The sequence below is a fragment of the Taeniopygia guttata genome, chromosome 1A, assembly GCF_048771995.1.
Source record: "Taeniopygia guttata chromosome 1A, bTaeGut7.mat, whole genome shotgun sequence".
Lineage (NCBI taxonomy): Eukaryota > Metazoa > Chordata > Aves > Passeriformes > Estrildidae > Taeniopygia > Taeniopygia guttata.
The window spans coordinates 9,341,835-9,355,257 of NC_133025.1; the positions used below are offsets into that span (position 1 = coordinate 9,341,835).

The 13,423-nt window shown below is 38.9% G+C and overlaps 1 protein-coding gene across 8 annotated transcripts in view; it reads left to right on the forward strand.

Annotated features, from left to right (window-relative positions):
* The window catches only part of PCLO (piccolo presynaptic cytomatrix protein), a 313,621-nt gene that overhangs the window by 140,765 nt on the left and 159,433 nt on the right, over nt 1-13,423 (forward strand). For all 8 annotated transcript variants that reach the window (XM_072919151.1, XM_072919156.1, XM_072919164.1 and 5 more), the window contains exons 5-6: nt 1,086-6,150; nt 6,525-8,536. In XM_072919151.1, the coding sequence (XP_072775252.1) occupies nt 1,086-6,150; nt 6,525-8,536 (7,077 nt within the window). The remainder of the gene's footprint in view (nt 1-1,085; nt 6,151-6,524; nt 8,537-13,423) is intronic.

The following is a 13,423-nucleotide window of genomic DNA, read 5'->3' on the forward strand; positions in this document are numbered from 1 at the left end:
CAGTAATAATAATATATATACTTTAATACTAATATAAATATTAGTGTTTAAACGTAGGATTGTGTTCAAAGTGATATGTCTAAAAGCAAGAACACATAACTTAAATGTAAATTAAATCTAAACCTGATTGATTATAAAAAGTAATATGACTGACTATAAAAAAATATTTGGGTTTTGATATTTTGACCCTAAATGTAACTTTATTGTGAATAAACTTTAAAAATACTTGTAGTTTATAGCAACTTGAGTGTAAGTGTAATTTAAAATTATAATTAACATTCATGATAATTTTTCTAGTATATTTATTCCACAGTATTTTTAATTGCTTTTCAAATAATCATGTTGCCAATGAAGTTCATAAATTGAACCTTTAAATTAATACTTTTACCTAATTCTGAAATCACTGAGTTAAATTAGCAAAACCAGTAAATTCCACCTACTTCTATTATTGAGATCCTTAACAAAAATAAAGATCACATCATATTATTAAAATCATGAGACTTTGGGATGCTTGTTCTAAATTGCCAGTGTTGGGGACAGTTTCTAAAATTGTCAGCTCAGAGTAGAGCTAAGGTGACCTGTATTTTGGAGAGGGAGCTGTGTTTTAGCCAAACACTGAGTTACATTCACTAAGTACAGAGCATTTCACAGCTGCAAGAAGCAGGAATGAAACTGGCCTAGAAATACTTTCCATAGGATATTTTTAGTATTTTTGTTATTTATAGAAGGAGTTAGAAATGCTTGTGGGTCAGAATGAGGTAGAAGGATGTGGAAGGTAGGCTGACTAAGGGTGTTTAATTAGGGAGGAGAAGGAAAACATTGGTTCTGATGGTCAGTCAGGAATGCCTGCCTTGTTTGCTTCCTTTAATCAATGGCTGACCATCGTGCCTTCCTCCCTGCAATTACACTGCCCTACCAGCAGCTTACTCTGCACAATTTACCAAGAAACTTCTTTTTTTTTTTTTTTCTTAATGAGGTACTCATAACTCATTCTTTAGAAAAAAAAATTCACATTTTAATTGCCAGGAGGCATTAGGAATTTATATATAAATATATACACACGCGTTATGTATTTATTTTTTTAGGAAAAGGAGGATGACAAATCAGACACATCAAGCTCTCAGCAACAGAAAAGTCCACAAGGTCTGAGTGACACCGGGTATTCTTCTGATGGGATATCAAGTTCACTTGGTGAAATTCCAAGTCATATCCCCACTGATGAAAAGGATTTACTCAAAGAAACTAGTAAAAAAGTCACTGTTTCACAAGAAAGTCCACCAAGCCCCTCAGATCTAGCTAAATTGGAAAGTACTGTACTCTCAATTTTAGAAGCTCAGGCAAGCACTCTTTCTGATGAAAAATCTGCAAAAAGCAAAGACCTTTCTGAAACATATGGTGAACAGACAAAGGATCAACTTAAAACAAAGCCTTTGCCCGTCACTCCAGAATCTTACAGTTCAGATGAGGAAGACTTAAAAGCTATCAAAACAAGTGAAGGAACCATTGTAGAAGAGGGCAAAGGAACTGCCTCCTCCCAGGCAGACTACAAAGAAGAACATGAAGGAGATGACATATCAGTAAGAAGACAGCAACGCTATGACTCTGTGGAAGACAGTAGTGAGAGTGAAAACTCACCTGTCCCAAGGAGAAAAAGAAGAACAAGTGTTGGTTCTTCAAGCAGTGATGAGTACAAACGAGATGACAGTCAGGGATCAGGTGATGAGGAAGACTTCATTAGAAAACAGATTATAGAGATGAGTGCTGATGAAGATGCTTCAGGTTCTGAAGATGATGAATTCATTAGAAATCAGCTCAAAGAGATCAGTGCAGCTGAAAGCCAAAAGAAAGAAGAAGTGAAAAGCAAAGCCAAAGGAACAGCTGGAAAACACAGAAGACTGGCACGGAAAAGTAGTGCAGGCTATGATGAGGATGCAGGAAGAAGGCACTCATGGCACGATGATGATGACGAGACTTTTGATGAAAGCCCAGAGCCAAAATACAGGGAAAGCAAAAGTCAAGACAGTGAAGAACTTGCAGTATCTGGAGGAGGAGGCCTTCGACGTTTCAAAACAATAGAACTAAATAGTACAATAACAAACAAATATTCTGAAGTATCTGAACCGCAAAAAGGTATTTTATATTTTGATGAAGAGCCTGAGCTAGAGATGGAGAGTCTTACAGATTCACCCGAAGATAGATCTAGAGGTGAAGGATCTTCTAGTTTACATGCTTCTAGTTTCACACCAGGTACATCTCCTACTTCAGTGTCATCACTTGACGAAGACAGTGACAGTAGTCCTAGTCACAAAAAACTGGGAGGAGAGAGCAAACAACAGCGCAAAGCAAGGCATCGGACACATGGTCCTCTTCTTCCCACTATTGAAGATTCTTCAGAAGAAGAAGAACTACGGGAAGAGGAGGAACTGCTAAAGGAACAAGAGAAACAACGTGAATTAGAACAGCAACAAAGAAAAAGTTCTAGCAAAAAATCTAAAAAGGATAAGGATGAACTCAGAGCCCAGAGGAGACGGGAACGTCCAAAGACTCCACCAAGTAATCTTTCTCCCATTGAAGATGCATCTCCAACAGAAGAATTACGACAGGCTGCAGAAATGGAAGAGCTGCACAGATCTTCTTGTTCTGAATATTCACCCAGCATTGAGTCAGAACCTGAAGGTTTTGAAATCAGCCCAGAAAAAATAATAGAAGTGCAAAAAGTTTACAAATTGCCTACTGCCGTCTCTCTATACTCGCCAACAGATGAACAACCAACTGGACTCCCAAAAGAAGAGAGTGGTCAAAAGACATTGAAAAGTGCTGAAGAGGTATATGAGGAGATGATGCATAAGTCCAAATCATTTCAAATGTCAAATGAAAAAGATGAAGTATTTGAAAAAGAATCTTTATATGGTGGAATGCTAATAGAGGATTATATTTATGAATCTTTAGTAGAGGATTCTTACAATGGAACTATTGATACTAGTCTTGTTATGAGACAAGATGAGAGCAGTGAATATATACAACAGAGAGGAAAAGAGAAAAAACCAAGAGCTCCAGAACAGGTCTATGATGAACTACAGAAAATTAGTGATCTAGAGAAAGACTACTATAGTGTTGAGACTTTACATACTATTGTGCCTCAAGAAGATATTGTTTCTAGTTCTTACATTATCCCAGAAAGTCATGAAATAGTTGTATTAGACAGCACAGTAACTTCCACCGTTGAGGAAAAGCATTTGTTAGATGCAGAAGCTGCTTATGAAGAGCTTATGAAAAGGCAGAAAATGCAGCTAACCCCAGGGTCTAGTCCAACACAACCAGCTTCAGATTTCATTCCCACATCTGATACAAAGGTATCTGGTGGTGGAGAAATAGTGGATAGTACATCTTTAACATCAAGCACTACTTCAGCAATCTCAGATGTATCACCTGTCAGTAGCACAACACTTTCTATTCCAGATGTTAAAATAACACAGCATTTTACAGCAGAGGAAATTGAAGATGAATACTTAACAGATTATGCCAGAGAAATTCAAGAAATAATTTCTCATGAAACATCAATATTAACATACTCCGAGACATCAGAAGGTGCTGCATCCGTTTTACCTTCTGATACAGCTTCCTTAACATCATCTACATCTTCAGTTTCTACCACAGATAGTTCCTCACCTCTAGATAGTGCAAGCACAGGTTTTGTAGGTCCGGCAGATGGTGTAAGTAAACCAGCAGATTCTGAAGGTGTCAGGATAGTAACACAAGTTCCCTTGACATCTGCAAAAGAGTACTCTGAAGTGAGCATGCCTTATGAATCTATTGCCGGAGCCACTAAAAAACCATCTCTTGAATCAGATGCAGAGAGTGTGGAGCAAACTGCAGTTTGTTTGCCTGAAACTGCACCTTTAGTGGTGGCATCTACAGTTACAAAATCCAAGGAATATGCAGCTGACATCATTACCTTTGATACCTCTAAAGCAGAGAAGGAAGCAGCTAGAAAAATCAAAAGTACAGTAGAGGCTGGTAGTGTCAAAATTCATCATGAAGAGCCACACAAAGAATTGGGTGTTGACATGACAAGGATTGGTTTGACTAATATTGCATCTGAGCAACCACCTATATGTATAGCACCAGTGCCAGTTACACAGCCTGCATCAGAAACATCTTCTGTGCTCACTCAGAGTGTTGTAAGTAAGACCAGCATGGTCTCTGTGCCTTCCTCAGCTCCTGCTGTTTCAGCCAAAGTATTCTCTCTTTTTAGAAGCTCTTCTTTGGATTCTCCTGCTCATCCTCCTCCACCCCCACCTCCTCCTCCTCCACCACCTCCTCCACCACCATTACCACCACCACCTATTTTACCCAAGCCAGCCATTTATCCCAAAAAGAAGTCACAGATTAAGGCTCCAGCAGCAACAGCTCCCACAGTGGTACCTCCAGTCACAAGTGTTCCAACACTAGAGTCCACAGCTGTATTAAAGGACCATGTGGTGCCTGTCACAAAAACATATACCCCAACACCACCTCCTGTACCACCCAAACCATCCTCCATTCCAGCAGGGCTTGTTTTCAGTCACAGGCCACCTGAAGCAACTAAACCTCCAATTGCTCCTAAACCAGCAATTCCTCCACTCCCAATAACTGTTCATAAGCCAGCAGAAACACAGCCCAAACCAGTAAGTTTGTCATTGACTTCAAGTATGACTCTAAATTTGGTATCCACAGCTGACTACAAAATACCGTCTCCCACTTCCCCTTTGTCTCCACACTCTAACAAATCTTCACCAAGGTTGGCAAAACCCTCACAGGAAACCTATGTTGTCATCACATTGCCATCTGAGCCTGGAACTCCCACTGAAGCTATAACTAGCCAGGCTGTTACCAGCTGGCCTTTAGAAGCACCTTCTAAAGAACAGATTCCCCAGCCTATGCAACCAGTTTTTACTACAACCATGAAAACTATGGATATTCAAAGTATGGCAGGTCAGAGTATGCATATTTCAGGTGCACTGCAAGATATTCCTATGACAACACAATCAACTTTTGAAAAAATACCTAGTTCAAAATCAGAAGTAGTAACAACAGACATAACCAAGACCACAGTGTCTGTGGTTAAGGGTCCAGTGCCTGGTTATGGTTTAGGTAGTGTTGCTATTACTATACCTCCAGAGCCACTACATATTGTAGACCAACCCAGATACAGAGAGAATGGAAGATTCCATCCTTTGGGCGATGTCATAGATCTTCGCACTTTAACTAAGATGGACATTGAAATGAGAGACAGCTGTATGGATCTCTCTGCTGTTTCCATGGATGTAAGAAGGCAAATGCCAGCAAGTGACACAGGTGGACGGCCAGTAAGTACTGTCCAGCCATCCATAATAAATCTTAGCACTGCATGTGTTGCTGACACTCCTCTGCCTGCAGTCACTGAGACAGTGACTGTAATGACTTGCACTGCCACTGTGAGCTACACCACCAGCACAGACAGCCTCGTGGATCTGGGACACGCGATGACAACGCCGCTTCAACTAACAACATCAAAACACTTTGAGCCTGCATACAGAGTAACAGGCAGCCAGGCCTTCTCTGTAGGTAGAGATGAAGTGCCAATAAATTTATCTCTAGGTACTTCAACACAGGCAGTGACATGGGCTACTACAAAGCCTGTTACTGTACCACCTGTTGGGGTTACAAATGGTTGGACTGATCTCTCCACTTCTCAGGAGCCAGCAGAGAGTGGAGTAGTTGACCTTAGCACTACAAAATCCCACAGAACAGTAGTAACAATGGATGAAACTGCTTCAGGCATCATAACAACAGTAATAGAAGATGATGAAAAGCCTGTAGATCTGACTGCAGGGAGAAGAGCTGTCTGCTGTGATATGGTTTATAAATTGCCATTTGGTAGGAGCTGTACAGCACAGCAGCCTCCTACGACACTTCCTGAAGATCGCTTTGGCTACAGAGATGACCATTATCAGTATGATCGTTCAGGGTCATACGGTTACCGAGGAATTGGAGGTATGAAACCATCTATGTCTGACACAAATTTATCAGAAGCTGGACTATTTGCATACAGAAGCAAGAATAGCTTTGATTATCGTGTTGGGGCAACTGATACAGCAGTAGATCTTACTTCTGGAAGAGTAACTACAGGTCAGTATGACACAGCAGCAGATCTCTCTTTGAAATATAATTTTGATGTTCCTCACCTCATTTCAGGATAATTTTTTTATTGTTTTTTCCTCTCCTTCTGTTATTTTGTTTTCTTTTGGACAGTGTGACAAATTATTCCGGATTACACGTGTTTTTCATTTCTTCATTTTACGTATGTGTTTGCACAGAGGTGCCTGCATGTGCCTGCATGTTCAGAAATGCTGTTTCCTTCACATCTAAAATAGATCATTAACCTGAAGATTTGCATGCGGTTTCCCCTTCCCATTTATTTCATCAAGATGGGATGACTTTCAGAATCCGCAAAGCAGCATTCTTTTGTGGGACTGGACTGTAACTTTGCCCTGTAATTTCAGGTGAGGTTATGGATTACTCAAGCAAGACTACAGGTCCATATCCAGAGACTCGGCAGATTTCTGGCCTCGGGCTCAGTACACCACAGTATTCCCAAGCAAGAATGGTGTCATCTGTGGGTTCCCAGTTTGGTGCTGGAAGTGTTTTAAGATCATCCAATGGTGTTGTTTATTCTTCAGTCGCAACTCCAATCCCATCCACATTTGCCATCACCACACAACCCGGTTCTATTTTCAGTACAAGTGTCAGAGATTTACCTACTCTCCAAACAATTGACTCAGTGCCCTCTTTATCAACTTTGCAACAGACTCAACCACTCCCAAGATCATATAGTTTCTTGACAACTGTTGCAGCTGAAAAAGATAAAGCAATTACTGCCATTGGTATGGAGACGGGTTTACCACCTCATTCTATAGAAACTATTACCACTGAGCCAACCAGCTTGATACCTGCTTTAACTACAGCATCTGAAGTTTATACAGATGTAATTGATGATGAGGTTGCCCTTCTCATTGCCCCTGAAGAAGGCAAACAGCAGCAGCTTGATTTGGAGCGGGAACTTCTTGAGCTTGAGAAAATTAAGCAGCAGCGCTTTGCAGAAGAGCTGGAATGGGAACGTCAGGAAATTCAAAGATTTAGGGAACAGGAAAAGTTTATGGTGCAAAAAAAGCTTGAAGAGTTGCAATCCATGAAACATCATCTCTTATTTCAGCAGGAGGAGGAACGACAAGCTCAGTTTATGATGAGACAAGAGACATTAGCCCAGCAGCAGTTGCAGCTTGAACAATTCCAACAACTTCAACAACAGCTCCACCAGCAGTTAGAGGAGCAAAAACTTCGTCAAATATATCAGTATGGTTATGACCCTTCAGGAACTGGGTCACCACAAACTACCACAGATCAAACACTTTTGGAAGGACAGTATGCAAGCACAGAAAATGGCCAATTTTGGCCTACTGATGACACAACCACTACAGCTTCAGGAGTGCTGGGTATTGAAATTCCACAAAGTCAAGCATGGTATACAGTTCAGTCTGATGGCATTACCCAATACATACCCAGGTCTGGTATCCTAAGCTCAGTTTCAGAAATGTCTCTGAAGGATATTGATGTTAGAGAGGAGAAGCAATTGAAAAAGAGAAGTTCTATGCCAAAATTACGTGGTCCCTATGAGGAGTTTGAGGAGACCCTGGAAGAAGAGCCCCGGTGTTTTAAAAAAATAGTAGACAGTGGAGTGCAAACTGATGATGAAGATGGAGCAGAAAGAGGCTACACCAGCAGGAGACGGAGAACTAAGAAGAGTGTTGATACAAGTGTTCAGACTGATGATGAAGATCAAGAGGAATGGGATCTTTCCAGCAAATCCAGACGGAAGCTTCGTATAGGGAAATACAGTGAGACCACCCCTGAGGTAGACAAAGCTAAACCATTCTCCAAGGTATCTAGTATCGCAGTTCAGACAGTGGCAGAGATTTCTGTGCAAACAGAACCTGTAGGAACAATAAGAACACCTTCAATCAGGGCCCGATGGGATGCTAAGGTTGAAATCATAAAGCATATTTCAGCTCCAGAAAAGACATATAAAGGAGAAAGTCTAGGATGTCAAACAGAGACAGCATCAGACACTCAAAGTCCCCAATATCTGTCAGCTTCTTCTCCTCAGAAAGATAAAAAACGTCCAACACCGTTAGAGATAGGATACACATCCCACCTTCGTCCAGACTCCACATTACAGGTAGTCCCTTCCCCTCCCAAATCTCCCAAAGTTCTCTATTCACCCATTTCACCCGTTTCACCAAGCAAAGTAATAGAGTCAGCATTTGTACCTTATGAAAAACCCATGACTGATGACATCAGCCCTCAGAAGATGCTGCATGCTGACATGGCCAAGGTTCCTCCATCAAGCCCAAAGACAGCAAAGATGATGCAACGCTCTATGTCTGATCCTAAGCCCCTGAGTCCCACAGCAGAAGACAGTTCCAGATCTCAGTTTCAGTACACTGAGGGTTTTATGGTAAGAAGTATTTGCTTGCTTCTTTTTTTTTTTTTTTTAATAATATGCAATTCTACAGCTATCAGTACAGCATGAGGACAGGCACACTCATTTCCAATACATGTGTATGTAGTCTTTTTGCATACCTTGCTGAAAAGTCGAGAGGAATTGTCTAAAGCAATGTTTAGTTCATTCACTGCTTTGCCAGGAAACAGAGAAACCCATATCAATAATATTCAGGAAGTAACACAAGAAGTACATTTTCAGAATTTGGATGGCATTTTGTGTTTTATATGGCAATTCATTGCCAGTATAGTGGTTACTGACAAGGCTTCAGAAAACTGAAAGCATTTCCTCTGTAATCATACAACGTCCAGCTCTTCAGCTGGATCCAGCTTCAGAAAATTGAATACATTTCCTTTCTAATCATACAACATCCAGCTCTTGTGGCACAGTCTATAGTGCATTTACCTTGAAATTACTGCATGTGCCTTCTGAGAGGCAGATTACACCAGATTTATAATTGCCTTATTTAGTTGTCCTTTTTGACCCTCATGAGGTTTCTTAGCCATGTGTGATTCTGTGGAAAATCTTCTGTCCCAGTGTGTACATAATTTATCTTTTTCAGACCAAAAGGTCTCATATCAAAAATCCATTTTTAATTTGTTTATTTTGGGTAAGGAGAATTATCAGGAAGTTATGCAACTTTTGAGGACTGTTTCTTATATATAGGGGTCAGAGGAGGCTGACATCAGTAGGAACAAAATTTTCATTTCTGCAGTATTTCTTTTCCTTGAGAAGTAAGATTTCGTATTTGGGAATCAGATTGATATTTATGAATAAGAGGAATAAGTCTTAGCAAAAAAAGTACCTTTAAAATATGGAATGGTCTTGGCTGTCCTTTTATCTGAGACCTTCTGTGAGTTGTTGCATCAGTATCTTTTCAGAACTTTGGAAGAGTTGCCGTTCAGCAATATTTATTTTTATGTTCAGTTATCTGTCAATACCAGTGATTAGTACAGACTGGATAGGATAAAGAGGTTTTTTTCTCTCTGTTTGATAATTTGTGGGGCTTTCAAATGCAACATAATCTGGTTATACCCTCCAAGGCTCCCACTGTAAGTAGTTCCTGCAGGTTCACATATTCGTGCAGTATTAAATGCTTCCCATGCTGTTACTGCTTGGAAAACAGTACTTGGAAGTTTGAAGGGAAAGCCACAGTTATGGCATTGGCACTCTGTATAAACATCATTCACTAATGAACAATAAGCACAGTAGGGTAAATAGCATGAGCACTAAAGTTTCATGAAGAGGATTTGGAACAGCCTCTTGAAGAACGTTGCTCATGGATTGTAAGAAAGGGTTGGGTTCTGCTTAATATTGGAGAGTAGGTATAATACTGTAAAATATTATAAAAGTATAGTAAAACTATTTCTGAGAACAAATTATTCAGTTCACTTATTTCACAGATACACATAGGTATTTGATATAAATTGTATCCTTCTATGATGGACGATGAATTCTATAAACCACTCATAGTTTAAAGGTCTTTACAGTAGAGTTTGAACACATACATTAATCTTTAATAAGACAAGAAAAAAAAGGGCTTGTACATCATTATTTCTTATTGTATCAACATGCTTTTGCCTTGAACCCAAACAGCAATGAGCTATATGGTTTTCACTAGTGTGTAGCTATCAGGCAGCAAATAGCCCATGTCTCAAAGTAGTTGCAGCCTAAATAAAGGAGTGGGATATTTTTATGGAACCTAGCAAGTAGACAAACACAAGGAAATTAAAAAAAATATCCATGAATATAAAGTGGACTGCACTAACTTGGCCATGAAGTAGAGGGTGAGGAAGCTGCTCTGTAAACTTCCCATGACCATCATGGTTGACTTCAGCTTTGATGCTTTGTTAAGCATTAAGCTTGTTGCTCTCTGGTAGACTTTTGTTCATAATATGTATGAGGTATCTTCAGTTAGCTTATGCTGAAGTCAGGTACATGAAGTTTAAAGGATGAAAAGGCACATAACCAACAAAAAAACAATATTTACAGTGATCCTTGAAGAATGTAATAGACTGACCTCATCAGCATCTGAAAATAGGGCCATAAATTACTTTTGCAGTTTCTCTATCAATTTCAGCTCTCAATTACTCAGTCCAGTTATGTTATGAAGGAGAGTTCCACAGCAGAAGATCTAAATTATCTAGTTTCAACAAGACTTACAGTATTCCCTCCAGCATGTCCTTTTGTTTATACCATGAGTTTAGGGCTGTATCATCTTGAAGTGCGGGACAGACTGGACAGTCAATTTTTTTTGTACATTTTGTCACATTCAAAAGTTCAGTGAAAGCATACACACAGTGTCATTGTTGGCAAAGTGTATACCTTGTTGACATTTTTTCAACTATACGTCTTTGTTATTAGAGCCACATGGTGTTGTTATACTTAAGTTTAAATATAGGATTACTTTTGGACTATCCTTTTAACTGTGGAAGTAAGATGTATGTACAGTGTCCACAACAGATAAGGTCTTTGTTAATTCTTTGGTACCCTTTTGTGCCCCCTGAAACATAGTAGAGTTCCTAATTTCCTAGTTAAAAAATGGAAAGGTAGAAGGGGACAGTTATATCATTCAAAAGAGTGAAGTTCAGTACAGGAAAACTTACAAAACAGCTCACTCTGAAAAAGAGGATTTACTAGAGCTGAACATAAAAGAATAAAATGGAAATGAAAGATTGATTTTTCACTACCTTAAGGAAATTGAATGTGTATATGAATATTTTTTGCATGGATGAATATCCCATCACTTTTTTAATAGTTCATGAATCAGGGTTATGTCTTTGTCTGCATTCATAAACATTGCAGATGAAAAGGATGTTCATGTATTCATGTATGTCATTCTCAGGCACTTTGTTCATAACAATTGAGCAAAAAAGTTGATCCTTACACAATTGGTGGGACTAAAAAAGTAAGAATAAAACTGATCACTTTCAAAGATTTACAGTGAAATTATAACTTGTCCTTCAGACAGTGCCCTTTCATCAATCATACACTTCTTCCAACAGAAAATGGGTTTTTTTACAACATTTCAGGGAAAGATGTTATGGAGACTGATGAAGATGATTAAATATGTCTTAGAACTGTTGCTTTAAATATAATTTTCTTCTTTAATGCATCTTGTAATGAAAATTATTGCAACGTTTTATCTAATCTAGTGTAAGTGAAAGGCTGAAAAAGTAACCTGGTACCTAATCACATAGTAAAAAAATCCAGGTAACATTACTTTCAGTGGTGGCACATTTAATTTTCTGACAACAAGCTGTGTGGTTGTTAAAATTCCACTTGCTTGTCTGTCATAGTCATTGTGTCTATGTGAACACTAGAAAGCATATAGATGGTGCCTTCCTATTAGTCCAAAGAAAAAGTATAGCTTGCCACTCCCTTTGTAGTTCTTATGTGCTGTCTATTAGTGATATATATATTAGCAATCAAACATAGCTGAGTCAAGAAAAAATTAGGAATTGTATCTTGGCAGAACCAGAAAAAGTTGTGAAAGCCACCCATTGGAATTTACATTTTCCAAAGATATCCAATTTTGCTGTTTTGTGAGCTTTCTGTTTCTTTCACTCCCTGTAGCAGTGAGCTCCCCAGCACTGATTTTATTAGACTGTTGAGTATGGTAGGGTTCAATAGAGTGAATAGCCATAGGAATGGTTTCCATGAGAGCACCAGGAGCTGTCACTAGAGTCTGGAAGCGACGATTGCAATTCATACATTCAGCAGCAAAAAAAAAAAAAAAAAAAAAAAAAAAAAAAAAAAAAAAATTGTGAGTACCTGTCTAACATAATAAAGAAACAGCCTTACACCAGTGTGCCGCAGAATCAAGTCACATGCCAGTCACAGTCATCTTTGACACTTGTGCAGATTGCATATGTGTAATCAAAGATGGGAGTTGTCTTCCTTTTGCCTTTAGATGCAAAATGTCTGTTCAGCTAAAATGAGGCAAATTGCAGAAGATCTTGCGCATGACCTGTCACACACATAAAACATCCACAGCTAAGCAATGCATAGACTCAGCAGAAGTGTTTGTATGCGTGAAACTAATGCAAAGACACATCTGTCAACAGCTTGTCAGCTTTAGGGTAGAAACTGTACATTTAAGCTTTAACACTTAGAGTAAATCCTATCAATATGTTTATTAAGAGAGACTTTTCTTGACATTTTTATCTGGTGTGATTTACCATACTTGTAAGGCAAACATAAATCAAGTTTTCATAATGTAGTAAAAAAAAAAGTGACTGTTTCAAGCAAAATCCCTCCAAAATGTGTCTTTATTTACATAAGAAATGCAAGATTTCTTCTATTGCTATATTAAGGGCAGAATTATACTGATTTTTTAGGAGTGGAATTTATTTTAGATGCCTTTATTAACACATTATTGTGCATCATCTTCTGTGGTATTCTGAAGTTCTTAACTTTAAAATTAGAAGGTTAAAATGCCATGATTTCAAGGAATCACAGAATGGTGTGTGTTGGAAGGGACTTCAAAATTCATCTAGTTCCAACTTTCCCTGACACCAGGGATACCTTTCACTACACCAGGCTGCTGCAATCCCCATCCCACCTATCCTTAAATATTTCCAGGGAGATGGAGCATCCACAACTGACCTTGTGTACAGACATGCTGTACATTTGAGCACTGAAAAGGGAAAACAAGGTAGCTATTCCCACTATAATTAAAACATTCCATCTATCATATCCATGATATTTTGCTTGTTTATTCAGGGCTAATCTGATCACCAGAGTTGTAGTTCAGCAAAGAGTGTTCTCCCTGGATACTGAATAGGGAGAAAAAGGTAGGGATAATTACCCTGTTTGAAGGTGGATATTTCTGTTTGCTTA